General features: G+C 45.5%; 1 protein-coding gene across 1 annotated transcript in view; it reads right to left on the reverse strand.

Moving 5' to 3' along the window:
- Nucleotides 1-27,074, reverse strand: part of maml3 (mastermind-like transcriptional coactivator 3) — a 154,558-nt gene that overhangs the window by 58,838 nt on the left and 68,646 nt on the right. The window contains exons 2-3 of the mRNA XM_083765314.1: nucleotides 16,299-17,123; nucleotides 12,506-13,468 (exon numbers count right to left, since the gene is read on the reverse strand). Coding sequence (XP_083621440.1) covers nucleotides 12,506-13,468; nucleotides 16,299-17,123 — 1,788 coding nt within the window. The remainder of the gene's footprint in view (nucleotides 1-12,505; nucleotides 13,469-16,298; nucleotides 17,124-27,074) is intronic.

Consider the following 27,074-nt stretch of genomic DNA (forward strand, 5'->3'; position numbering starts at 1 on the left):
TTAGCTGGAACACACGCCCTGTATGATCTGTGGTGCGCATCTACAAGCTCCAAGTGTTGCGTCCACATGCAGCGCGTTGTGAGCTTGCAGATCGTCGGTGCCCCACTATAGAGAGATGGTAGGGTAGTGCCCAAGCCTATTCGTATTCCTATATGATCTGTGGCTATATTAAAGCCCTTTTATATGTGATCTCACATAATGTGCGAGTCAGAGCTAACGTTACTCAATCATCATTTGCCGACTGATTTATATCACAGCACAGCTATAACATATAGCACACATGTGTGCACATGTGTGCTTGTAATAAAAGTGGGTTTCCTATGTTTGCTATAAATTGTAGCTATGTCAGAACCTGGACGGACCACAGACAAGGGATTTAAATATATAACAGAGCAATCTTTATTAAAGCACAACAATAATAGAATGAGGCAAAAAGGTAATAAACTATAACAGGACATTTCATATATGCACAGCACTTAATGATAAAACCACTCTATAAAATACCAGCCTATTTACATGTACACATAGTGACATAATACAACAGTGTTTGGTCATGTACTTAACTAGCCGCCAGGGCGGGACCCCCCAGGGTCTGAGCTGTGACGCCGTCCAACTCCCCAGGGGATGCTTAGCTGGCCGGCGTGCCGCGCTGACAATACAGTCTCTTTAAACTTGGTCAGCTGTCATCGTAGGTCGCGGAGCGAGGCGGCCGATCACCCTGCTACTTGCCCAGCCCTGTCTATGGAGACCGTAAGTGTAGTCTCCCCTCCTGCTTCATTCAAAGCTAACTCCCCCTCGCTGTCTGTCTTCGCTGTCGGCTGGACTAAAACCAGCGAACGGCCCCTCCCGTCCCCAGAGTGCCGTGCCGCAAGACGTATGCTCCGACCTGTACAAACACCCAAGTGTCCCTTTTATACTGGCGTCCACCACCTGAATTCACTGCCGTCAATCAGTGCGTCTCTGCTCATCAATCACTGAGCTCCTCCTCTGCTGCACACATCACAATATGTTATAGCTCTAGAGACGCAGAGACAGAGACATATTTATTTAAAATAATCCTGTCTCGCACGGCCTATATAGAGCCAATAAACGGAGCACCCCCCCCCCCCTCTCTCTCTCTCTCTCTCTCTCTCACTCTCTCTCTCTCTCTCTCTCTCTCTCTCTCTCAGCACACGCTGTGCTGTGATATAAATCAGTCGGCAAATGATCATTGAGTAACGTTAGCTCTGCCTCTGACTCGCACATTATGTGAGATCACATATAAAAGGCCTTTAATATAGCCACAGATATAGTACAATAATCCAACATTAATGGTCGATCTTTTTTCCAGGCGAGACGAAGAAGTGGAAGAAGAGGTACAGTTATCTTTTACTATTCATGAACATATGAAAATAACAAACATGCTTGTGAGAATGTACAACGATTTAAGTAATGTAATTTCTTTTGTTTATTCCACAGACTGACAGTGAGGACTAAAGGAAAAAGAAATCTGCGTTTTTTCAATGTTTTTAGGCGGTGATTCCGGAGGAAAATCTGTGGGATTCTGCGGAGTGTATTATAATTTTTTCTTTTGATCCATGCATCAATGTGTTTAGAGAGCAAAAATAACTCTAAATATGCTAAATAAACATTAAAGTACAAACCTTTAAAAAAATTAAAAACATCTCCTTAATCCTTGGGAAGTACAAATATCTTACTGCCTTGACAACATCACTTTTAGGTATAAAATAACAGCAAATATAGCACATCTCGGGGAATTTAATGTTGTAATAACATATCCAACAGGCTGTGTACTGATAACAGGTACTTGTAGGCCTACGTGAATATGCAATGTACTTATATATGTGCAGCCGCGTCACGTTCCTATACGGCGGTGGGTGGGTGCCAAAAATAAATAAATAAAAAAAGCCCAAACTGGTACACCCGATACTATTTAATATTTCCCTTATTTTCCCTACATTTTCTTATCACATCTATGGTATGAAAACAATGCTAAGGAGTTGCTTCAATGAAATATAATTGCTTTAAGCTGAAAACGATATGTTTAATGATGTTTTTTAGCGTTGTTACATTTATCATGCATGCCAATTAATCCGACATGCGCAGCAATTGTAACACTGGAACAGCGTCCACGTTCGGTTTAATAACTCCCGACCTGTTTTATAAAAAAAATAACTTGAAGTGGTTTATGGTAGCTGACATGTGTAGGTCCGTTGCCTGAAAATATTACATGTGTAGATAAACGGATCTCTGAGTAAAAAAATGAAACGTGCAAAGTGTTACATCGTTGGCAGCTGTCCGAACCATGGAAATGTCAACCGGGTCGTCACACACCAGAACCAGACGAGGGTCCGAGTATACTTTAGATAAGAATCATAAAGTGTTTATCATAACATTTAATACAACAGTAAATTGAATGAAAGAATGAATGAATGCATTGATGAATGAACGAATAGTTTATTTCGGTGCTAAGACAATGTAAGTGAATGTTAGTCAATAAAATGAGAAAGACAGGCTGTTATAGAAGTAAGAAAACAATCACTATATATTTTGCGTGCTCTGCGCTGGCTGGCTGGCTGGCTGGCTGGCTGGCTGACTGACTGACTGACTGACTGACTGACTGACAGACAGAAATGACGCTATGAGCGTGGTGAGCTTTGATGATCGGCTAAAGTATAGGCTAATATAGCCTTGTATAGAAATGCATATGACCCCCCCCCCCGGCCCCCTCAAAGGGTCCACATGGGGTGGGGGGGGGGGGCACGGATAGGAGCACAAGCGCTCAAACTATAGGTGCATGCGAGAATAGGCCCTATAGTTGCACACATGGCTATGTGCACAAGCCACGCATTATCACAGTTTCTCTGTAAAGGTTGCTCACACACACACACACACACACACACACACACACACACACACACACACACACACACACACACACACACACACACACACACACACACACACACACACACACACACACACACACACACACACACACACACACACACACACACACACACGAGATTCTGACAGAATGCGGCGGCATGCTTAAAATAAACAGATATACAAGCTTATAGTGTACCATAGCGTACATACCAGCGTACTTACCGTTCAATAATAATTAGCAGTATTATTATTAACGAAAAACATAAATACTAGCCTACTATTTTATTGGTCTAGTTCAGTTGATTGAAACAAACGTAATGGAATTCAATTGCCTACATTCAGTATAGGCCTGGTTTATAATGATGCAGGGAGATTTTCTGAGCCAGTCCGTGCCATGTCATTTACTGCATTACATCTTCTGCTATTTTCGGAGCTGCCAGATTAATATTTAAATCTTTAGTTGGAAGAATGCAATAGCATATCATAAGTGTTGACCATAATGGGACGGTTGGAAGTGGAACCAAATGAACCCCCGACGGCCGGCGCTATTCAGCTATAAGGCCTATACGATATGGCCATACAAATATGGTTATGTGGTGGTCTGTGACATGTCTGCGTGCGTGCGTGAAAGACAGACAGAATACGACGCAATGACATGTCAAATTGTCAATTGTAGATCAGCTGCTTATTGTTATTAAAGTATAGGCTAATATGAAGGCAGCGTCTCCGCAAACGTGGACACCCGTGGCCCCCCTTGATCCCCAAGGGTCCACGGGGACCCGTACCGCCCGGGGGTATTATCATTAACCCCCGTGCGCTCTGATCCACAAGGCGCACGGGGCTGCGCAGAACACACACACACACACACACACACACACACACACACACACACACACACACACACACACACACACACACACACACACACACACACACACACACACACACAGACGGACCCCCGTGGACTACCGTGATCCCCAGGGGTCCACAGACGCGGGTCGGGCCATCCCGTATAGGAGCTGGTAGATCAGCTATTTTCGGTGGGCATGGGTGACAGCTCTGGAACGCAGGGTCGCCTGGGGACGGCGAAGGGCTCCACGGACCGGCAAGGTGCCTGGCACACGTGCACACGTGCCAGGCCACAGGGCGCAGGGCGGACCGGCAAGGTGCACGCGGTGGGCGTAGGGCAGCGCAGGGCACCGCGCAGGGCACCGCGCACCGGGCATATAACAAAGTCAACCTATTAGGCTACGTCGCAAACGGGTAGATATAGCCGCGACGAGTTCCGTTCTGTTGCGACGAGTCCACACACGCCACAACGAATTACCTTTTACGTCGAGAAGGGTAGATATAGCCGTGACGTGTCCCGTTCTGTCGCGACGTAAAAGAATAGTCAAACTACTAGGTCGCAAACGGGTAGATATAGCCGCGACGAGTCCGTTCTGCCGGGACGAATTGATATTTACGCCAGGACGTACTCGAATATACGTTGCGACGGAAAAATATACGTCGCGACATAGGTCGTCCGCCGTGAAGGCATTTCGCTGTCTCTCGGAAGATCAGCTATTTAAACTATTTCAGAACATGTTTCAAAATGTATGACACCTTTCTCAAAACGATGTTAAATAATTATGATAATCTCAAATAATTGCATTATCTTCATATACTTGGTCCTCACCAATGTTCATGTTAAAATACCACAATTTTCTTTTCTACTCTGTCTGTGTCTCATAGGAGGGCTGTGTGGGCAGAAACCCGTCTTCCAGTGACATCATCGATGTCTAATAGAAACTGCAGACTTTCTATTCCTGAAGAGTTGCAGTGCGATAACGGAAGCCATCGTTCCGGAGATCATAAAAATCTAAATATTTACGAATGTAGCAGATACCTCCCATAGCAGATAGGTACAAAATATTCGTACATTGCAGAGAAAGAATTAAGGACCCGTCTCACATTTCAGTTATTCTTCCTTCACAGTTTTCTCCCTCCACACACACGCACACACACACACACACACACACACACACACACACAGAGAGGTCCTTGACTTTCCTTTTAATGTTCCTTCCTTGTTCCCTTACGAATAAATCTCCCGCTGTTTTCTCCATCCTTCTTCCAGCCATTCTCTCTCTCTCTCTGCTCCCTCAAATAAATCTCCCACCCTCCTCCCTCACTAACACACACACACACACACACACACACACACACACACACACACACACACACACCTTCAGGCAGCAGCCACAAAGGTCCCATTTTAATAAATCTGCTCCTTTATTGGTGCTGAGTGTCTCTGGCTCAGGGAGAGAGAGGGAGGAGAGAGAGAGGGATGAGAGAGGAGGAGAGAGAGAGAGAGGGAGGAGAGAGGAGGAGGAGAGAGATAGGGGGGTGAGAGGAGGAGGAGAGAGAGGCGGATGAGAGGAGGAGAGGAGAGAGAGGGGGATGAGAGGAGAGAGAGAGGGATGAGAGGAGAGAGAGAGGGATGAGAGAGGAGGAGGAGAGAGAGGGGGATGAGAGGAGGAGGAGAGAGAGGGATGAGAGGAGGAGAGAGAGAGGGGGATGAGAGGAGGAGGAGAGAGAGGGGGATGAGAGGAGGAGAGGAGAGAGAGGCGAGGAGAGGAGAGAGAGAGGGATGAGAGGAGAAGAGGAGAGAGAGGCGCGGAGAGGAGAGAGAGAGGGATGAGAGGAGAGAGAGGGATGAGAGATGAGGAGGAGAGAGAGGGATGAGAGACAGAGAGGAGGGCGTGATAACTGTTGCCATATCATGGACATGCAGGAGGCAGAATGAGAGAGATGGACAGACGGACAGATAGAGACAGGTCAGACAGACAGACAGACAGAGGTGCATGGACATGCGCACGCCTCATATAGAGTACACACACACACACACACACACTGTGTCAGTAATTCACCGGCCTTGAAGTAATGAGCAGCAACAGGAAAGAGACCACGAGGGCATTAGCTCGAGCATGTGAGTGTGTTTTGCGTGTGCGTGCGTGTGTTGTTATTTATTAAAGGTATAGAGCAGACTGCGGCCACTCAGCATCCTGAAGGTGTGTGTGATGGACTGACTGACGCGTGGGCTCGGCCAATGGCGCGACAGCAGCTGGGCTGGCTGCGGTCGCCAGGGTAGGGGAAACAAAGTGCCGGAGGTGGGCTATTTGGTAATGACGGCAGCTAGCTTGGCTTAGCGCTCCAATCTCAGCCATCAGTCAACTGTGACAGATTGGGGATATGAGCTAAGAAGCCGTTTAGCTTTGGTGTGTGTGTGTGTGTGTGTGTGTGTGCGCGCGCGTGCATGTATGCATGTATGTCTAGAATTGGGGATGGGAGGGAGTATATAGGGAGGGAGGGAGGCTAGTGCTGCTGCTGCTGCTGTTGCAGATGCATCAATACTCTCTAGACAGGCCATTTTCCTATGTCTATTCCCAGCCCTGGCTTGTTGCTGGGGCAACATATACCGCCATTTTACCTTTTGCTGCACCTCTCTGGAAGGCTTCCATGAATCAGTAGTCCATGTTCTGTAAACTCTCTGTCTCTCTCTCTCTCTCTCTCTCTCTCTCTCTCTTCGGGCTGAACCATTACTGTAAAATGAGCTGTGACCGTGTCCATGATTTAACTCTGAGAGTGTACGGCCGTAACCAAATGGACGGTTCGGGTTACATCATAGTGGGCATATTAACCCATTTTGGGGGGTGTTTTAAACATTATGTTAAAATTTAGCCATTGAAAAACAGCAGATCTACAAGCTCATAGCGTGCCACCGAGTGGCACGCCACGAGCTTGTAGGTCTGCTATTTTTTGAAAAATCGTAAAAATGTGGCTCAAATCTTTGCTTCTGGGTAAGTCCCTGGAACGACATATTTTCAGATGGGGGTCGGCGGGCCAAATACATATAATTTTTGGGGTTCTTGACATGAAATATTGAGCACCACTGAGATAGAAACATTGGTATTTCAGATGATTCAGAAGACATTTTTTTTATTTCGACGTCAGGCCTAAATGGGTTAACAGAACACTGAATGTTGACATGTGACGTTTCGTCATTGACCCGTTCGTTGGGCATGTTTGTGACCGTCACGTCACGAAGACTGAAAAAGGGACAGCTCACCAGAGCTCTGTATGCCACATGGAAGGATAGCTTGATAATGACATCTTATCGTCTTATTGTCTTTCAGTGGAATCGTATCATATGACAATAATTATTACCAACATTTTAAAACACAAATTAGGTATAAAGTGTCAGCAACATGCCAAATGTGATTGTTTACCAGTGATGTGTCAAACATATAAGCCATATCGTGGTATGTGTAATAACTTAACCCTAACCGCAAGGAAGGAGCAGCGCATGTCGGACCAACGCATGTTCGGGAGCGACAGGTGATTTCCGCAAGTTGGACCTTTGGCATGTCGGATCTGTGCGTGCTTCCCAATAAAGGCTCTACGACAACACAAAGAACTTCCCAACAGGCGTTAATACAATATCTCACTTTGAAGAAGACGACAAACACGTACATGAGAAACACAGGTTGTTAAACCCCAGGTCCAATAATGAACACAAGCTATACAGAGAAACCACGACAGAACACAAGGAAAGCCCAGGTAGAGAGACGGCAGCATGTTAACACTTATGATGCTGCCAGAGTTTGTCAAAATAAAGGCGCTAGAGTGCCAAGCAGATGAGGCTGATTTTACTCTGAAAAGCCTTCCATTTCCTTCCCCAAAACCGGGAGGTATAATCTTCCATTACTACCTCGTGCTGTCAAGTCTCTCTTTAGAAGCGTTTATATTCCATAACGAGATGAAATGAGGACAGAACATCGCCATTCTGATTAAAACCATGGACGGAGGACCAGACAACGCCAAATTGGTTGGAATACTCTTTTATATATATATAGCGAGAAAGACTGTACTCAAGCTTTGGATTCATAGAGACGTTCCTACACTGGATGATTGGTACAAGGAGGTACAATGACTGTGGTTCCTCTGGAGAAACTGACTCATCTCCTCCGCGATAACATGGAAGGGTTCACGAAGGTATGGGAACCAGTCTTAGATACAGTGGACCCTTCTAGACTGCGCTTCAATGTACCTAATTGAACGGTAGTGAATAACAAACAAAGACTCTGGTGACCTGTAATGTACAATCATGTCAATACTGTGGTGTACTCGTTTTGCCCTGTTTTTATGGGGGGTTTTGTATTTAGTTTTTTGTCTGTGCATTGTAATGTCCGTATTGTGGTACTTGAAAAAATAAAAATGTGTGGTTCTATATACATTGAATTGCGATTGAACAGTTGTGAAATTTCAGAGCCTCAATAAAAAAAACATGGACAGCGATGTAGATTCAGAGATAATAGACAGTTTTGTTGGCCCGTAAACCAGGAAGTGAATGGCTGCTTGCATCATGCGCAAAACGTGTCCATGTGCGCTGAACAAGGCGTTGCCAAGCAACGGGAGCTGACAAAGAAATTGATTACAGCAATCACGTTTTATATCATTATTAAAAAGGACCTAAAGAAAAGGTTTGTCTGCACTCTGCAGCCCTAAATTCACAACTGCTGCAACAACAAGATTGTTGGACAACCACTTCAGAAACTTTACACATCCACGTATGATAACAGCATCCTAAGGTTGGCAAGGAATATCACCTCTAATACTAGCCATGTGTTTGTATGGAGAATATACTGTAGGTTGCTGCCTTCAGGAAGGAGATATGGTGTCCCAGCATACAATAAGGTCAGACTAAAGAGGTCCGTTGTCCACCAGTCCACTTTGAGGCTTAATCAGGAGTTGTAGCAGCCATAATAATAATAATAATAATATATACGATTTATATAGCGCTTTTCTAGGTACCCAAAGTCGCTTTACAGAAAGAAATAGACATATTTATTAGAAAACAAATTAAAAGGTTTAAAAGGTTAAAAACTAGGAATAAAAATCAAAAGAGGGGCAAACAAGAAGGGTGTGTGTGTGTGTGGGGGGGGGGGGGGGGGGGGGGTTATGTAGGGAAAGCCAGTTTGAAAAGGTGGGTTTTGAGTGTGATTTTGAACATTTCGAAGGTGGGGGCAGCTCTGATGTGGGTTGGAAGTGAGTTCCAAAGAGAAGGGGCAGCCACTGCGAAGGCCCTGTCTCCCCATGTCCGTTTGTTGGATCTGTGGGTTTCCAGTTGGTTGGCAGTGCTTGACCTGAGGGAGCGGGAGGGGACATGGCGGTTGATGAGTTCAGAGAGGTAGAGGGGGGCCTGGTTGTTGAGGGTTATGTAGGTGATGGTGAGTATTTTGAATTCAATTCTGGACTTGACTGGGAGCCAGTGGAGTTTGCGGAGGATGGGTGTGATGTGGTCCCTGGATCGGGTTCTGGTTAGAGATGCAACCGATCCGATATTATATCGGTATCGGCCTCCGATCCAGCTTAATTAATGTATCGGAGATCGGATTTGATGCCACCGATACACGCTCCGATACAGGGGGGGACACGTGTTTAATGTTTACAGTCCGTCCTGCACAGAGAGTGCAGTGAGTGAATCCAACCTCCAGTATGTACAGACTGCAAACAGACAGAAAAAAGCCCCACTAAGGTGCACTATGCAAGAGAATGGAATCACTTTCATACAGACTTAACAGTAATAAAAGTATAACTGCAGTTCAGTTGTGTGGTGGAGCCTATCATCTAGCTGCGTTCTGACATTGTTGTGATGAGATTGGTCTTGTAATCCATTCTTCTGCTATATATTTACTGCACAAACGTACTGTTTAGCGCTATGTGATTCAATCTTTGTAACTTTATTATTGCCATTGAAAAAATGCTGCTGTGACGACGATGATGATGATGATGAAGAAAAAGCGCATGTCGTCGTCGCGTTTAAATCCGTCTTTATATAATTGGCTCAGTTATCAAACCATGGCATTGTCAGAAGCTCAAACACTGATTCAGGTTGTAAGTGTAGTGCAATTCTTAAGACAAAGACAGAGTTTACAAACTAAAGTAGCATAAACACAACACCAGCGCAATAACAAACGTCCTGAGGTATTTTTCTGTCGGTAAGGCTCAAGGCTTTTGTCACATGATAGCACAGCTGATTCCCGGCATCGCATTAGGGGTAAAAAAGGTACCACGTGTATATAGCAATAATAATAATTACTATTATTATTATTATTATTATTAAACCATAGAATGAATTAACAGGTTACATGCAGGCATCACTTTAGGGGTAAAAATGTATAGTATTAATTAACAGGTTGCCATTCCCTTAAGGTTTACAGGTTAAACAGTTCATATTCTTATTTCTACAGGTTAAACACTTAACCATACATTTTTTTGTATTTATTTGTTTTGCTATGTAGCCTACAGCAAATATCAGATCGGCAAATATCGGATATCGGGAAATTTCAAAATGAATATATCGGATCGGATCGGAATTGAAAAATCAGTATCGTTGCATCTCTAGTTCTGGTGAGCAGGCGGGCGGCGGAGTTTTGAACATATTGTAGTTTTTTGAGGACCTTGGTGGTGACGCCATACAGGAGGCTATTGCAGTAGTCGAGTCTGGATGTGATGAAGGCATGAATGAGTGTTTCAGCGGCCGTGTGGGATAGCATGGGACGAAGGCGGGCAATGTTACGGAGGTGGAAAAAGGCAGTTTTGGTGATCTGGTTGACATGGAAGGAGAGGGTGGGGTCAAGGATGACACCAAGGTTGCGGACTCGGGTGGAGGGGGTGACAGTGGAGCCATCAATGGTGAGGGAGAAGTCATGGGAGGAGCGGGTGAGTGAGTCAGGGCCAATGATGAGGATTTCAGATTTATTGCAGTTGAGTTTTAGGAAGTTTGTTTACATCCATGTTTTGATGTCAGTCAGGCAGGAGGTGAGAGTGGAGTGGGTGATGGCGGTGATGGTTTTGCCATGGGGTAATCTAGGCGGTGGACATTGCTCTTGTCTTCATGTCTTTATGTACTGCATGTAATATTGTTTTGTTCTTTGTACTATGTGTCAAATGTGTGTATATGTGTTCTGCATACATGGCTGCTGGGTCGCAAGACAAATTTCAGTGTGAACTGACAATAAAGTACTACATCCAGAGCCAGATTAACAATGGAACTAGGTGGAACACATTTAGTGCCGGAAGTGCATCAAAATAGAAGCTCCGGGGTGCCAGAGTTGTCTGATCGCTTTTACTCTGAAAGCCATGAACCGGAAACACTTTCCTAAAAAAGTTGACTTTACAAAGAGACCTCACATCCCCGATCATCTTAATTATTTTTTTTACGCTCCAAAAAACGTTTTTGCGGGAGAGACGGATGAGGAGCAGAAATGAAGCGCCAGCATATCGATCCATTCATCACCACGGAGAGCGCCCTGGATTAGGAGATACGAGTCATTCTTTCCGCCGCACTAACATGGGAGTCAATGACAAGCTAATTATTGCACTGAGCGTTAGCATACGGAAAGCGAAAAGCGAAATGCCAAAAAAAAAAAAAAAAGAAAAATTCTGAATATTCTCATCTCGCCCCGCGTCGCTGGGACGTCGCTAGGACGTCCACAGACATCGTAGGCACTAATATTTCGGGATCCTTATGACGGCCTCATGCGTCCTACGAACTGAAACGGTTAAGCGCCAGGGCCCGAAGCTTGCAGGGCCTGGTACGAGACTATAGGTACAGCTGTTGCTTCTTTCGAAAAATATAACGCAACATAGGAAGCCCCGCTAGTGTTTTTGGTCTTCAGAGAGTTTCTGTAGCAGTTTTCTGGAGGGGGGCATTCGGTTTGGGGGGTTCCCCACGGCTGCGCGTCGCTTCCACCTCTGACAGAGGGGAAGCGAGTAAGCGACGCTGTCAGAAGCCCCCTTGCTCAGGAAGGCCCCCTCTCAGACGGACCAAGTTGCGACAATAACATACAGCCTATGTAAAGAGGAATATAAACAAGACCATGGCGCAAAACTTCATATTTACCCTGCTCTAATACAACAAAAGTGTGTTCTTACATCCTCCATTTCACTCGTGAGTAAATTAATTTAATTGCTATTATGAAAGTTTTCAGTGACGTTGGACCCACAGGTTGCATTGTCGTCAATAATTAATCTGTCTTTAAAACGTTCTAATATTAATATAGCATATTGGCATTGTCTGTTGGTGCACACATGTTATATGGACCATGTAACAACATGGTCAACAGCACTGTTTGCAAATGTAGCTACATTTGTTGGCGACAAAGACAATTTAGACAAAACCTGCTGCTGCCTGCTAATGGAGCTTGTAGATATAGGCCAATAATTTTTCGGGGAAATTGCAGATAGTTTAGCAGAGACTGAAGTTGGAAAGGCTGTGCGCAGTGCAGTGCCTGCTGGCTGCTGTGTCTTGTGTCAGCGGGCAGCGCAGGCAGTAGTGGATATGCGCTAAACGCATGCATGTTAATTAATTCATTAATTAATTAATTGGCTGAATCAGTAGGGGCCTTTTGATTTGGTGAAGCGCCAGGGCCTTGAGAGGGGTTAATCCGTCACTGACTACATCACAATCATATGTTGACTACAGCAAAAACAATGAAACGACTCGGCTACACGAAAAGACTCCGAGCCAAGCGGAGATGGCGTTTGGAGCCAGCGTGTGGTTCCTTACCTGGCCGTGAGGCTGCATGGCGCCGTAGGACATGTTCTGGTTCAGAACCTTCTGCTTCATCAGCAGCATCCTCTTCTGCTCCTCGCTCAGGTGGGCCGTCTGGCCCGGGATGGGCCCCTGCGTCTGGCCCGGCCCTCCTCCCTGGCCCCCGCCCCCTCCTCCCCCTCCGCCCTGCATGTAAGGGGGCATCATGGGGTTCTTGACCTGGTTGGCCCCTCCCCCTCCTCCTCCCATGGGCGGAGTCATCCTCTGGCCCATGTGATCGATCACGGCGGAGCTAAAGTGACTCAGCGGCTTGGTGTTGTTGTAGGACAACATGGCGGCCGTCTGCTGCTTGGAGAGCGCGTTGGGACCCATGCTGTTTGGCTGCTGCTGCTGGGCCAGCATGCCCTGCATGTTGTGGCCGTGGTTCTGTGGGAGGTAGTTGTTCATGGGGGCCTTCGGGGGCCCGTTGTTGGGGGTCATGCCGGCCACGAGAGGGCCCTGCGACGTGTTAAAGGCTTGCGGTGGATACATCATGGGGCTGTTGGGTTTGTCCTGGTTGAAGGCGGCCGAGCCGTAGGGGCTGGTCGGCGCGCCCCCCGCGGGGGACCAGTTGGTCGCCTGCTGCTGCTGCTGCTGTTTCTGCTGCATTAGCTTAGCACGTTGCTGCGCCGCCATGGCCTTCAGCTGCTCGGCGTGAGAGAGTTCGGGGGTGACGGGCGGGCCTCCGTTGGGCCCTCCTCCTCCTCCCGTACCCGTGGTGGGGTTCACCATGAAGCCGTTGTTCCCAGGCCTGGTGCCGCCGCCGCTGCCGGCCGCTTGCGTCTGAACCTGGGCGGGCGTCTGAGGGGAACGGGCCACGCAGTTGTGCAGCGGAGAGCCCGACGCCATGGCGACGGCCGGGGACTGCTGCAGGGGCTGCTGGGGAGGGGTGCCGTTGGCCGCCGTGGCAAACTGTGGGCCGGACGACGAGGGACGGACCTGAGGAGGAGGAGGAGACGGTGGAGAGGCATTAGAGCAGTGGTTCCCACGGTTTCATGTCAAGGACCCTCAAATCGACATTTGAAAACGTATGCCAGAGACCCCGCATAAGAGAAGATTTCCACAGCTCTAGCAGTGATTCTCAACCATTTTAATTTCAAGGACCCCCCCCCCCCCCCCAGTGTGACCTGCATTAGGCCTCGGACCCCCATTCAATGGCATTTCTATCTCTGGGACCCCAATTGATATTAAATCACGACCACTCTGCACCAAACGGTTGAACATACAGTAAGAAAATATATAATGAACTTAGCATTCCTGACATGATGACAAAAGATGAAGTGAAATACTGTTCTCATCTATTCACTATGTTTTCTATTCACTTTCCCCCACCACAGCCCCATCTAGTGGTTTGTCGCAGAACGGCAGCCTTTACGGCCGTAGGCCCTTACTTTGAAGCCGAATTGGTGAACTTCCGGTAACACAGAATAATTTCCAGTGCACTCGTTAGATAACTATCGTTTTCATCACAAGCACTGAAACGGTCCCATGGGGTTGCGATGATTTGTTTTGTTGACCTCCAAAAACATTGAACGTTTTGAATCACCTCAATCTGAGCTTCAAATTCAACACAAAAAGAACATTTAGTGATCTGTGACAATAACTCGCCCAATGTCGCCTTTAGCTGGGAATGAGTTTTAAGTGATAAGGGCCTTTCTCGTTGTTCCTAATTCCTCCGTCTTTTTGTTCTCTTGTGTTCCTCACATGTAAGTGAACATGTCTTAATAATTCCAAAGTAAACAGTTCATTAAAAACAAACCAATTTGTTAGCCACCAACAGCAAGATCTAATTAATTTCTGCTAGTCACAACAGCACATCATTCTCTGCCAGCTCTCATTAACAGAATGTATTTCTCAATTCTAATATGAACTCTCTTATCACTTCTCCATATTTTGGTATTGGATGACAGCCCATCTTCTCACAAATGAGTCAGTGATTTCTATGACTAAAAACAGCCCATACTTTTAGCATAAAGGCATGGCAAATGTTCAGTATTTCTAAAAAACAGATTGATTCTTATTGGCAATATATTGCCTGTTGCTAACGTGGTGGGGGCGTGGAAGATAATAATCCATCACAGCTGGAGAGAGGGAATAGAGTAGGTACCTTTTCTTTGTTTGAGAGGAAAGCTACAGTTGGAGTTAATTGGACCCATCACTGTCATAACATGGCAAGACCTAAATGAACCAATCTTTGTGTTTTTAAAACATTTTAATATAATGCCTCTAGAGTCATGACTTCCTAGTCCGGCAGTCGAGGTGGACTGGTGGGAAATTTGGTATGTAGTCTTTTTTATTGGCCTAAAATATTGTCTATATACATATATTCATGAATCCACTTGCTGACCAGCTGTTAGTATTGGGCAATTAGTTTTATAGGGGTTTCTTGTGACCCTACCATTAGCATTCTATGGCAGGCAAAAATGTCAACAATGTCAATTTTGCCTGCAATAGGATGTTAATGAAAAAACAATTGACCAATACTAACAGCCGGTCAGCAAGTAGATTCATGAATGTATACATATAGACAATATTTTAGGCCCAAAAAAAGACTATACCAAATTTCCCACTTAAAACACTTAAAACACTTTAAACATGTTGGCTGCCGGACTATAGCATTCTCTCTAACTAGACATGCCAACACCATTCTGTATGTTCTCTCGTGGAGTCACACCAATGCATATATTTTGTCATATTGTAGTATGTGTGAGTTTGATTTATAAGCAATATTTGTTCCAAAACCCAAATAAAGAAACAATAAAGTACATTTCTATGGCGGTTTCACTCATTTGGACTGTAAATGGGAAGATGAAGCCCAGCAGGGCCCATAGCATGGGGGGGGGGGGTTCTCAGGGTGGCTAGTCAGCTGAATACTTTAACCCCTGTTGGAATGGCAATGATTATTGTTGCAGATGTAAAATATGCTCGTGTGTCTACAGTATGTCTATCCCGACATAAATATGTGGTGGGCTCATACAATAAAGCCAAGGAATCTGATGGCTATCATTGCCCAGACCATGCCTACAGTATGTACCCGAATGGTTCTTTTTTTGCCTGAGTAGTAGGCAAGAATGTGGGAGATTATGCAAAAGCCGGGAAGGATATGGATATAAACTTCGGGGTGCACAAATAATCAAAAAAGGGGTTGGTAGAGGATGGGGTCTCCTCCGCCTGCAGGGTCGAAGAAGGTGGTGTTTAGATTTACAAGTACAGCTGTAATTAGGACAGCTCAGACAAATAAGGGGGTTTGGTATTAGGAGATTGCAGGGGGTTATATCATGTTAACACCATGAACGCCCGGGGGTATTTAGGACCATTAAATCAGAGCGCCCAGCGTTTTGCAGCAACGGAGCACATTTAGCGACACACTAGGCGCTATCCTGGATGTAGCTGAAGTAGCTAGATGTAGCCAAAACACCCCAGAGGCGAACGACAACAACTTCACGTTTTAAGATTTTCGCACGAACGCGACAATTTCACCGGAACGTGCCCACCCACGACGAGGCGTGTCAGTCGCGTGTCAGTCGGTCCCAGAGATAGAAATGCCATTAAATCGGGGTCCGTAGCCTAATGCATGTCAAACTGGGGGTCCTTGAAATTAAACGGGTTGAGAATCACTGCTATAACCGTAAAAATTCTCTTACGGGGGGTCCCTGGCATATCATTTCAAATAGTGGTCTGCGGTGTCAATTTGGCATGAAAAACTGACATGAAAAACTTTGGGAACCAGTGATTCACAGCGTAGATACGGTACGGTTACGGTACTGACCTGTGGGGAGCCCATGGGGACCTGTGGTCCCCCCTGAGGAGGAGGAGCCTGAGGGGGCCCCGGCGCCCCCCCACCACCACCTCCTCCTCCGGGTGGCGCCGCCGACACGTTCCCCGAGCCCTCCGGGGGTCCCGGCGGCGTCTGGTTGCTGCCGGGCCGACCGGCGGCGGTGGCGCAGAACTCTGCCTCCTTCTTGTCCTCGAAGTCCTCGTTGAAGAGGTCGTGCATGTCGTCCTCGGGCACGGTGTTGGCCAGCTCGTCGATGAGCTCTTGCCACTCCTGGTCGTTGAGGTTGATGTCCGAGAACAGCTTGTTCTGGTTGGACAGCGAGCCAGGGTCCGAGCCGGACTCCATGCCCACCCCGCATTCGTCCAGCGGCTCCTGCTTCAGGTCCTTGAGGAGGCCGAAGCCGTCCTCCAGGGAGTCCAGCGAGCCGTTCAGCTTGATGTCCGGCGGGAGGAGGTGGCCGCCGCCGCCGTTTTTGCCCAGTTCGTCCGACGCGGGCCGCCCGCCGCCCGACACGTGGTTGTTGTTGTTGGGAGTGTTGTTGTTGTTGTTGTTGCCGCCGAGGTGAGGCCCGTTGGGCCCACCGCCGCCGCCCAGTAAGGGCTTGATGTCCATTTGGTGGTGCAGCGGAGAGATAGGAGGAGGGACGCCGTTGTTGTTGTTGTTGGGGAGGCCGCTGAGCGAGTCCAAGCCCCCGCCGCCGTCCTTCCGTAGCCGCTTGGTGGTCGGAGAGTAACTGCCGCCGTCGCAGATGCCATTCTGGTCGCCGTTGAGCGGGGAGCGCGCGCTGTCCAGTTTCCTCTTGACCGTCTCCTGCAGCTGTGGGGGACAGGAAACAGGAAGTAAGATTAGAACCCGGGAGGGGATACACTACAGTAGAGGGGGACGTTGGGAGCATTATTTTTTTTAACCCATTTAGACCTGAGACTCAGATTCTACAAAATATGTCTTCTACATTTTTCTTTAAAACCTAGTTTTCTATAATCAGTGGTTCCCAATCTGAAAATATGTTGTTCCAGGGACCTCCCCAGAAGCAAAGATTTGAGTTAAAAAACTGTGAAAGAATATATATTCAAAGATTTGCACACATTTTCAATTTTCTTTCAAAAATAGCAGACCTACACGTAGCGCGGCACTCGGTGCCGCGACACGAGCTTGTAGATCTGCAATTTTTTCAACAGATAATGTTTTAAATAATAATGGTTCAAGTGGTTAAAAGCTATAAGGCGACACATTATGCGTCCTCAGGTTTGAATGGGTTTATATATCATTGCATGTCGTTTACATTGCCGATGATCGTAACTATGTGAGAAGTTCAATGCACGAAGAAGAAGAAGAACTCAAAACAATAATTGCCAGGATTAAAATTTTGCCTGAAATGACAACCAAATGATTGTACCATACTGTCCGACAAGAAGATGTGCAAGAGAGAGAGATGCATGCTACTGTATTGCTGCGTTCACACTGGTACAGTAGATGCGAAAGATACAAAGTGTATTTGTAGCTTTGTAGGTTGCAGATTACTAGTATGAACACCTCTCACTTTTTATAGAGGATTTGTCTTGCAATTGCATTAAACTCTTAAGGCATAACTATGTCGGGAATACCAAGACCAGACCTTTATTTGTATTTCTTTGTCATCTGTTGTAACTACGGTTACAACATTTTCAAGGACAAAATATAAATATCATGAATATCACGAAGGTCGTCATTATGTATTTTACCTAATTATAATTTATTTAAAGTAAAATGGCATGGAATAATAGATAATTATATTGTCTGCTCTGTCTTTTAAAAACCTAAGGCAATTTAAGCAATTTTACGTAGTATAGCTCGAGGCGTTACCACACTATTTGTAAAACTCAGGATTTTACAGTACATTACAGGCTATTATCTTTTTATCCCACGATTTTGCAACCCATTTCTTTCACCCAGTGTCAATTATCTAATGAAATCCTGGGCGCTACACTTCCTCTGCCAACCTGGGTGGGGCAGCGGACTGACCTCATGCTTCCTTCTATGCATGAGGAGTCCAAGCTGCTTCTTTTCACCCGACAGGGTGGCCGGACACGGAAGGAACACATTATTCCAACCAGTTCCTTTCCCCTCCATCAAGCTGGCCAGGGGAAGGTAGTTTAGAGACCAGGATTACTCCATGTTTTTTGTGAGGGTACCTATACCCTATAAGGGACACGGGGAGAACATGCAAACTCCACGCAGAAAGGCCCTTTCGCCAACCCAAATGGCAGGCTATTATCAACCGACCATTAAAGCCACTAAAGAAAAAATAAGGTATCAGATAAAATAACACAAGGCATTGATAGTCGATTGAGCTTCATACCACACTGACAACTTCTGCTTCTACTCTGTGACCAGGTCAAACACTGTCTGTCAACGCTATTGATGTTTGCAAGTCATGTGGATAATACAGCACTTGGTATAAGCCGACTAGCTGAGGGGTGAGGCCCGATAAATATTTAGATGTCTTTGCACGCACGTACGCAAAAGACACTTTCACATGGATAGATGGACGCGCACAAGGCACTTTTGCCTCTTTGTTATTCAGATGGAACGGCTGACAAAATATATTCAGATTGTATTCTGACCCTAAGCTAGACCCACTCCTGCTGGTACACACACACACACACACACACAGAGGTGTGTGTCTGTGTGTGTGTGTGTCTGTGTGCGCTTGTGTGCCTGTGTGCGTGCGCCCGTGTGTGTGCACGCAATCAATATTATCTAAATAATTCAGTTCTAGTCTATGCGAGTTTCGTTACTACTACATAATGTGTGTGTGTGTGTGTGTGTGTGTGTGTGTGTGTGTGTGTGTGAGAGAGAGCGAGACAGAGAGAGAAGTTGGACCAGGGTTACGCAAGCTAGAGGCTTTCCCTAAATGTTAGTGACTCATGTTGGTAATAACAGAGCTGCCTTTCAAAGCCCACCTATAAAACATTACCCCATTATCCTGCTGGTGTGAACTGTAGCGCGCACACACACACACACACACACACACACACACACACACACACACACACACACACACACACACACACACACACCTCCTGACAAGCCCTCCCACTACACTGTTGAGCTGTATGATACTTGGCCACAATTGTATCGAAAAATAAATAAATAATAATATATAAATAAAAGATTGTGAGTCAAACTAGCAGATCTACAAGCTCACAATGCCAGAGAATGCAGATAGGGAGGGAGAGGTGGAGAACTAACACATAATGCAGGAGATGGGGGAGAGAGAGAGAGACACAGAGAGACTGTGTGGAGGAGAAGAGCTGCTCCTCCGACAGATGGTCTCTTTCGTCTGAGTGGAGGAGCTACTAGAAGATGAAGAGAACAGAGTGAGCATGAGAGAGAGGGAGAGAGAGGGAGAGAGAGAGAGAGAGAGAGAGAGCGAGAGAGACGGTAAATATCGGTAGAGTGATGGAGAGGCATAGCGCACCAAATGACAGCGGGGAGCGAACGTTGGGAGGGCGATCAGAGAGAGAGAGAGCGACAGAGGAAGAGAGATGGCGCCGCTAAGGTGCTGTTGTTATAGCAACCTGCTGCTCTGCTGCTTAATGCACTGCATCCTCTCCTCTCCTCTCCTCTCCTCAACTCCGCCTTCATCTCCCTCTCGTCTCTCTCCTCTTTCCGCCCCCTCGTCTGTTTTCTTCGCCTGCTCTCCTCTTTCCGGGTTTCGAGCAGCATTTTAAAATCCACGTCGACGGCATCTCCCAACGTGCGAGAGCCTTGCGTGTGTCAGCGAACCGTCCCGAGAAAGAGAGAGGGGCCACGACGTGGGTACGTTTAAGAGATTCTACAAATGTCTTCTAAATCCTGACAGTTTTCTGAAAAACCCATGTTTTCTATGTCAGTCATTCGACACCCAAAACTATATGTAATTGGCTGCCTACCCGCCTCTGAAAATATCTTGCTCCTGGGACCCCCAGAAGAAAATATACCCCCAGAGCGAACATTTAAAAATGTTCGCTCTGAAAGAATATATTCAAATATTTTCCCGATGTTTCAGAAATTGCAGAACTACAAGCTCGAGCTACGAGCTTGTAGATCTGCTATTTTTTAAACCTGGCAATTTATGTAGTACCGTCTGTATATACAGTACTCGATGGTCCAATTCAGCGGTTTTCAACTAGTGGTCCTTGAGTGGGTTACAGGTGGTCCCCAGCTAAAGGATGGAAAGTTGGTAACACACACACACACGCACACGCACATTACTGACAAACAAGGAGAAGCAGAAATCAGAGTGGGAAAGAGCAGCATCTAAAAAAAATATATATCCTGACAAAACCTTGAGCCTAATTTATTCGTCGACACATAACTGAACAGGTTAAAGCCCATACAGACAGACAGACTATGTGGGGAGATCAGTTCGGGAGACGTCATCGGGAATTACAAATGAGTTAAAAAGTGGCTTCTTCTGCAGAGCAGACAGCTGACAGACAGATGACACTGCATGAGTTCACGGTGCTTTTTCCGCGCCTGCAGATAAATCATCTAAGCTACTGAGTTACTGAACACAACCGTGCAGTGAGCATGGAGTACACATAATGTTGGTTACTTACAATTTAGCAGATGCTTAACTTACATTAAGCAAGAACAAAAAGCATGGCACACAACGCGTCGCACTACGACACGCTGTGTGCAGTGAAAAAAGGTAGTAGACGTCTTAGTTTTAGTCGACAAAAACAACACTGCTCTGCTGTGAAGATAACAGATCATCTGGTCGATGTATCACACAAAAGCACAAACATACACAAATTACACATGCAATTTCTTTCCTATAATGTAGGCCAGCTTGTACCTTACATGCCTGCGTGCGGACGCACATGTGTGTATGCGTTTGTGTGGTCTGGCTGGCCCACCAGACTGTGAAATTAGTCAATTAAATCAAACAGGTCTTTAATAAGTAGAGGTGTGTGTGTGTGTGTGTGTGTGTGTGTGTGTGTGTGTGTGTGTGTGTGTGTGTTAGATGGTCAAAAAGTAGAATGATTTCACTTCAACTTTCTTGCAAGTCAAACCTACGGAATCTATGAAATGCTATGTCACTGAGCTGTAAACCTACTATGGAGTCTATGAAATGCTATGTCACTGAGCTGTAAACCTACTATGGAGTCTATGAAATGCTATGTCACTGAGCTGTAAACCTACTATGGAGTCTATGAAATGCTATGTCACTGAGCTGTAAACCTACTATGGAGTCTATGAAATGCTATGTCACTGTGAGCTGTAAAACTACTATGGAATCTATGAAATGCTATGTCGCGAGCATTTCCGGCGGTCCCCAGCCAAAAACGTTGAGAACCACTGAGCTAGGGCTATAAGCAACTAGTCGACTAGTAAATCCACTAGTTGACCTTGTTGGTACTAGTTGACTAGTTGATAAGAAAAAAATATATATATATTTTTTTACATAATCATACTATAATTAACCGAATGTCTGTCCGTGTGTCTGTGTGTGTGTCTGTGTGTCAGAAACACTGCCGTAACTCCTTACTGCCTGCACCAATCAGTCCCACTTTTCACACAGGCATTGACCATATGAATATGGAGGGCGTAACGAAGCCCTTTTTTCGATTTGACACATTAATGATTATTAATTAATTTATTAGTCAATTACAAACGCACCCGGGCGCAGTACCCTTCACGGCCACAAGGTGGGGCAAATATCTCACAACGGGTAAGGACTAGTAGGTATAAACAACTAGTTGACTAGTAAAAATCACTAGAAGTGAAAGCCCTGCTGTGAGCTGTGATCAGAAACGTTGACCCATCCTGAAGAACAGACTGGATGCTACTAGTTAGTTAGTTAACTAGGATGTTACTAGGCCTGTCACAATGAATAAATAATCGTCTGATCTAAAAAAAATATATATAATCCTAATCATTTTTGCTAAATAGTCACGTTTCCATGTTGAAAAATTAATACGTATTCAAGCATTAAAAAAACAATTGTGGACATTTCCACCATTTATTTTAGCTATAAAATTATTAAATAATTATAGTCTGTTTTGTAGGCTACGTGGTATAGCGGTCATTGTCAGTCATTTTATATTCCGTATAATACAAAATAGGGCTCAAGTGGTCCAAAGCCTTTGTCACGCCTCTTTGGACAGAATGGATGTTATCCACAGTGAACGGAGCAAATGCAAACATGACTAAAGTACACAGTAATAGCTTGACTTGTCACTTAGCCAGAGCCAGCTCAATGCTCCTCCTGTGTCCCACGGTTCACTGTTTGTTTGTGGAAGCCATACGCGGAAGAGAGAATGGAGCGCGAAGCAGCTCAAGACTGACATACGTCTTGTCAAATAAAACTGTGAGGAATGCTGGGTGGCTTGTTTAATTGATGACAGGTATAGAGAAACTAGTTCAGTACTTTTCAGGCGCTTTATTTCACTCCCCTCTGACAAAAAGCGCAGAAAGATTGAGTGAACAGAAAAGACCAAAGTCTTGTTTTTGAAGGCCACTAACCCCTCCTAAATTCAGCTATATGTCGATTTTTGTCCAAACACAAATATTAAATGCCATTGACAATGAATGGAGAATCATGTCATGTGTAGACGAGCAAATCAGCACTCGGAAAGAAAGAAGTGTAGGTGTCAGTGACTAAACCTGACTCCGCCAGATTGCGGCAGTACTGAGTTCACAAGTTCCCTCCTCCTGCCTGCATCTGGGATCTCTCAGGCAGAAACGATGAACCCGAAGCAGCGGGACAAAAATCTGATATCTCCATAATAATTTCGAGTTGTAGTCTTGTTAGGTTGTGTTTACATTGCACTGTGGCACAGCTTCAATATGTCATAAGTCTCGCGTTGATCCCGCCTCTAGCGGCCCCAAACAGACGCATATCGCTCCGGACAGAATTGGTCCGGAGTACATCGTCTCTGCCTGAGAGATCCCAGACTCACCCTTAGCTGGCAGAATGCTAATGTCGTCCAGCAAGGGGAGTGGTTCTGCCAGTGGCCACAGTTGGACACAATCCCTGGATGCCAACGTTTAACCAATGCCCCAAATTTTCCAGAACGGCCTGTTATAGCGCCTGTTATTATTGCTCAAAATTATAATTTCTTTGTATACATCCTCTCTTCATAATGTCAATAATATCCCAAGCGGCACACTTTACTACTTATTTCGATGGAAATAAGCGAACTAGCATAACACCCCATAGCCCCATTCAATTCCCATTCAATGCAATGCAATTCATTGAGGGCTTATGGTAGGGAAAATAGCCAATAAGGAGCTTTTGCACAAAAAAACACCTGGACCTCTTTGGTGGGGACGTAACAACTACAAAGAAAGGTAAGAAATATAAGAAAGCATTCTAGCATGGAATTCTCCATTAATGCGTTAACATTAACCACTTCAGACCTTTTGAAAATGGGACATATGTAATAATAATTGAAATCTACAAAGTAACTAAAGTTTTCAAATGAAAGCAGTGGAGTAAAAGCACAATATTTGGATCTGAGATGTAGTAGTGGAGTAGAATTAGTGAAATAAGTTAAATACAAATACTGTCGAAATTGTACTTAAGTACGTTAAATGAATACTTAAGTTACTTTTAAACCACTGAGAAGAGGGAATGCTGGGGTTCAAGTGGTTAAACAGCACTGATTCGTTTCGACGGACATTCCATTCTTCTGTGGCTGATAAAGCAGAAATGTGGTTTGGATCTCGTTTTAATGGGATCCCAACGAGTTGATTATTTCATTTCAAACGCATTAAAGAACGCACTCTGATTCAGAGTGCAACTCTTTTCGCCGCGGCGCTCGCTGCCTAAACACTGCAAACACTTAGCGTTCAACAGCCGCCACGACCTTCTGATTAACCTTAGAATAACTTTCAGCCCAAGTGAACAATGAGGCGTTATTGTTCCAGCACCACCTCAGTGCTGCATGTCAGTGACGCACGCACGCACGTACGCACGCACTAAACACCAGTCTAGTTTTATAGTGCTGCAGCTTTTTCTCACATGCCTGTGAGGTTAGAGAGAAAGGGAGAGAGAGACAGAGTGTGTGTGTGTGTGTGTGTGTGTGTGTGTGTGTGTGTGTGTGTGTGTGTGTGTGTGTGTGTGTGTGTGTGTGTGTACACGCACATATGTACGCACGTATATGTGTCATCAGCACTTTCAAACCTGCTGACCCGACATAAAAAGCCAGTGGCCGCAGAAAAGATCACTCTGTTTTATTCCTCCCCCCCAAACACACACAAACACACACCCTAAACCCTGACTCAATAACATGTTAGTGCATGCTTGCCTGTGTGCATGTGTGTGGTGTTTGTTATGTTTGTGTGTACTAAGAGTGTGCATGCGTGTGACCGTGTGTGTGTGAGCATGAATGTAACATGGCAGGGAGAGAGAGAAAGAGAGATAGCCCTCAGTAGCAGTGTGTTTACACACGCATTAACAAACCATTAACAGCCAACACACATCTCATTAGCATCCCAGTCAAGAGCCATGCACACGTATGTTAGCATATGTGTGTGTGTGTGTGTGTGTGTGTGTGTGTGTGTGTGTGTGTGTGTGAGTGTGTGTGTGCCTGACTGTTTACATTTGTGAGATAAAGAGTAAATAAGAAGACAAGACAAGCAGGGAACAACATGGAGAGAAAATAAGAGGACGGAAGAGAGGGGAGTGTGTGTGTGTGTGTGTGTGCGCACACTGTGTGTGTGTGTGTGTGTGTGTGGTTCCTGGCTGAGCAGGCTCCTCTCTATTTTTAGAGCTGTGGCTCCTTCCTGTTTCTGGAACTCAACCATCACACCAGAAAGGGGAGGGGGGCATAGGGAGGGGAGGGGGGCATAGAGAGAGAGAGAGAGAGAGAGAGAGAGAGAGAGAGAGAGAGAGAGAGAGAGAGAGAGAGAAAAAGAAAGGGAAAATGGAGAGGGTGAAACCAAGAGAGGGGAGGAAGTCAGTGTGAGGGAGGGAAATAAATCAACAGTTCCAGTGTGTGTGTCTCTCTCTCTCTCTCTCTCTCTTATGACACAGGCTAGTCCAGCCGCGACGTGTAAACTGTGAAGCCAGCGAGAGGGAAGAGTCGGGGAGTCAACAAACACTGGACAGTGGACACCATTCAAGCATTATAAAGTCTACTAATGTTTTGGGTTGAAAAAAAGTGTCATCATGCGACATTCTTTCACCGGGAGCATTAAATGAGGCTTAAGTTAGTATTTCTTTTCCCTGGTTGGTTGTCACGGTAACATATTTGTCTGCCGTTCTTCAAAAGCCTCGTTAGCGTTTCCTCATTAACCCATTTAGGACCAGAAACCAGATGCTACAAAATGTCTTCTAAATCCTGACAGTTTTCGGAAAAACCCTATGTTTCTGTCAGTGGTTCTCAAACTACTTCATGTCAAGGACCCCCAGAATGAATACCGGAAGACTCGCCCCGGTGCTTGCCCGTTTTTCCTCCCGGAATTGTCACCAGTGAGGGGGATAACTTGCTATTGGCTGTTTGTACTATTTTTGGAAAAATATAAAAAGATACTCCTGTAGAAAGGCTATATTATTTTACTTATATTGACCCTATAAACAATTTAGTATTATTTAGTATATGTAAGGTTTGCCCACTCAAATGGTACCTCGTCAGATAATCCCCACATAGCCTACAACAACTTCTGTGAACAGACTTCACTGTAGTAGCTTTTCATAAATTATATTTGTACTTGGGCTGTTCTGCTGTCATGAAAGTTTATAGTTAGAGAAATTCAAAGTCCAGCCGTCTACTGTCCAGCCTCTCCCACCCCTCACTGGGGAGAATTCTGGGAGGAAAAAAGAAACGGGGCGAGTCTTTCTGTTACCCCCAGAATTATATGCATTTGGCCCCCCGACAACCTTCTGAAAATATGGTGTTCCTCCCACAGAAGCAAAGATTTGAGTTAAAAATATATAATATATATATTAAGAAAATAGCAGATCTACAAGCTTACTTGGTGCTGCTCTATGAGCTTGTAGATCTGCTATTTTTCAACAGCTAAAGTTTAAAATGAGGGTAGTAAAGTGGTAAAAGGCTAAGAACGACACGGACGCGTTCCTGTCCTGAATAGGTTAAAACCAGACACAAAACTACAGCTAGCTTTGCAGCTGGCTCTCAAAATAAAGAAATACCTCCCTCCCTCCCTCCATCCCTCCCTCCCTCTATCTTTTTCTGTTCTTGCTTAGTGAGAAAAGAAATTACTTTAACTGTGAAAGGAACCATCTGAAAGAAGTATAACTGAACATGGGACGACCTCAGGTTGGATGGTGTCCGTTGGGCACTCAACACGAAGGGAGATTAGAAAAATGCAAAAAAAGAGAGGAAGAGAGTTAAAGAGAGAGTGGAGTGGAGGGAATAATCTTGGTTCCCAAAGCCAGATGGTCACCAGGAGGGGCCTGACAGCTGTGTGTGTGTGTGTGTGTGTGTGTGTGTGTGTGTGTGTGTGTGTGTGTGTGTGTGGGGCTGCGCGTGGCAGCAGATTGTGTTCAACACCTGTCCTGGGACTTGGTGACAAAGGCAAGCGCTAAAAAGGCCAGTTAGATCAACTCTGACTAAACTAAAAGCAACAGGCCTCCCAGAGACCAACACACAAAGCCACACAAACAATCACACCACTAGCTCGCTCTCCAGCTGCTAATGCTGCTAGCCTTTTTGGCCGCTAGTGCTACTACTGTAGCCGTAGCGCACAAATCACGATTCAGGAGAAGATGGAAATCTGGCTCAATGCGAGAGAGCACACAGTACTTCTACGTTCTTTTTTTCTTGTTTTTAA

The sequence above is a fragment of the Protomyctophum parallelum genome, assembly GCF_964188405.1.
Source record: "Protomyctophum parallelum genome assembly, chromosome: 5".
In the NCBI taxonomy this organism is placed as follows: domain Eukaryota; kingdom Metazoa; phylum Chordata; class Actinopteri; order Myctophiformes; family Myctophidae; genus Protomyctophum; species Protomyctophum parallelum.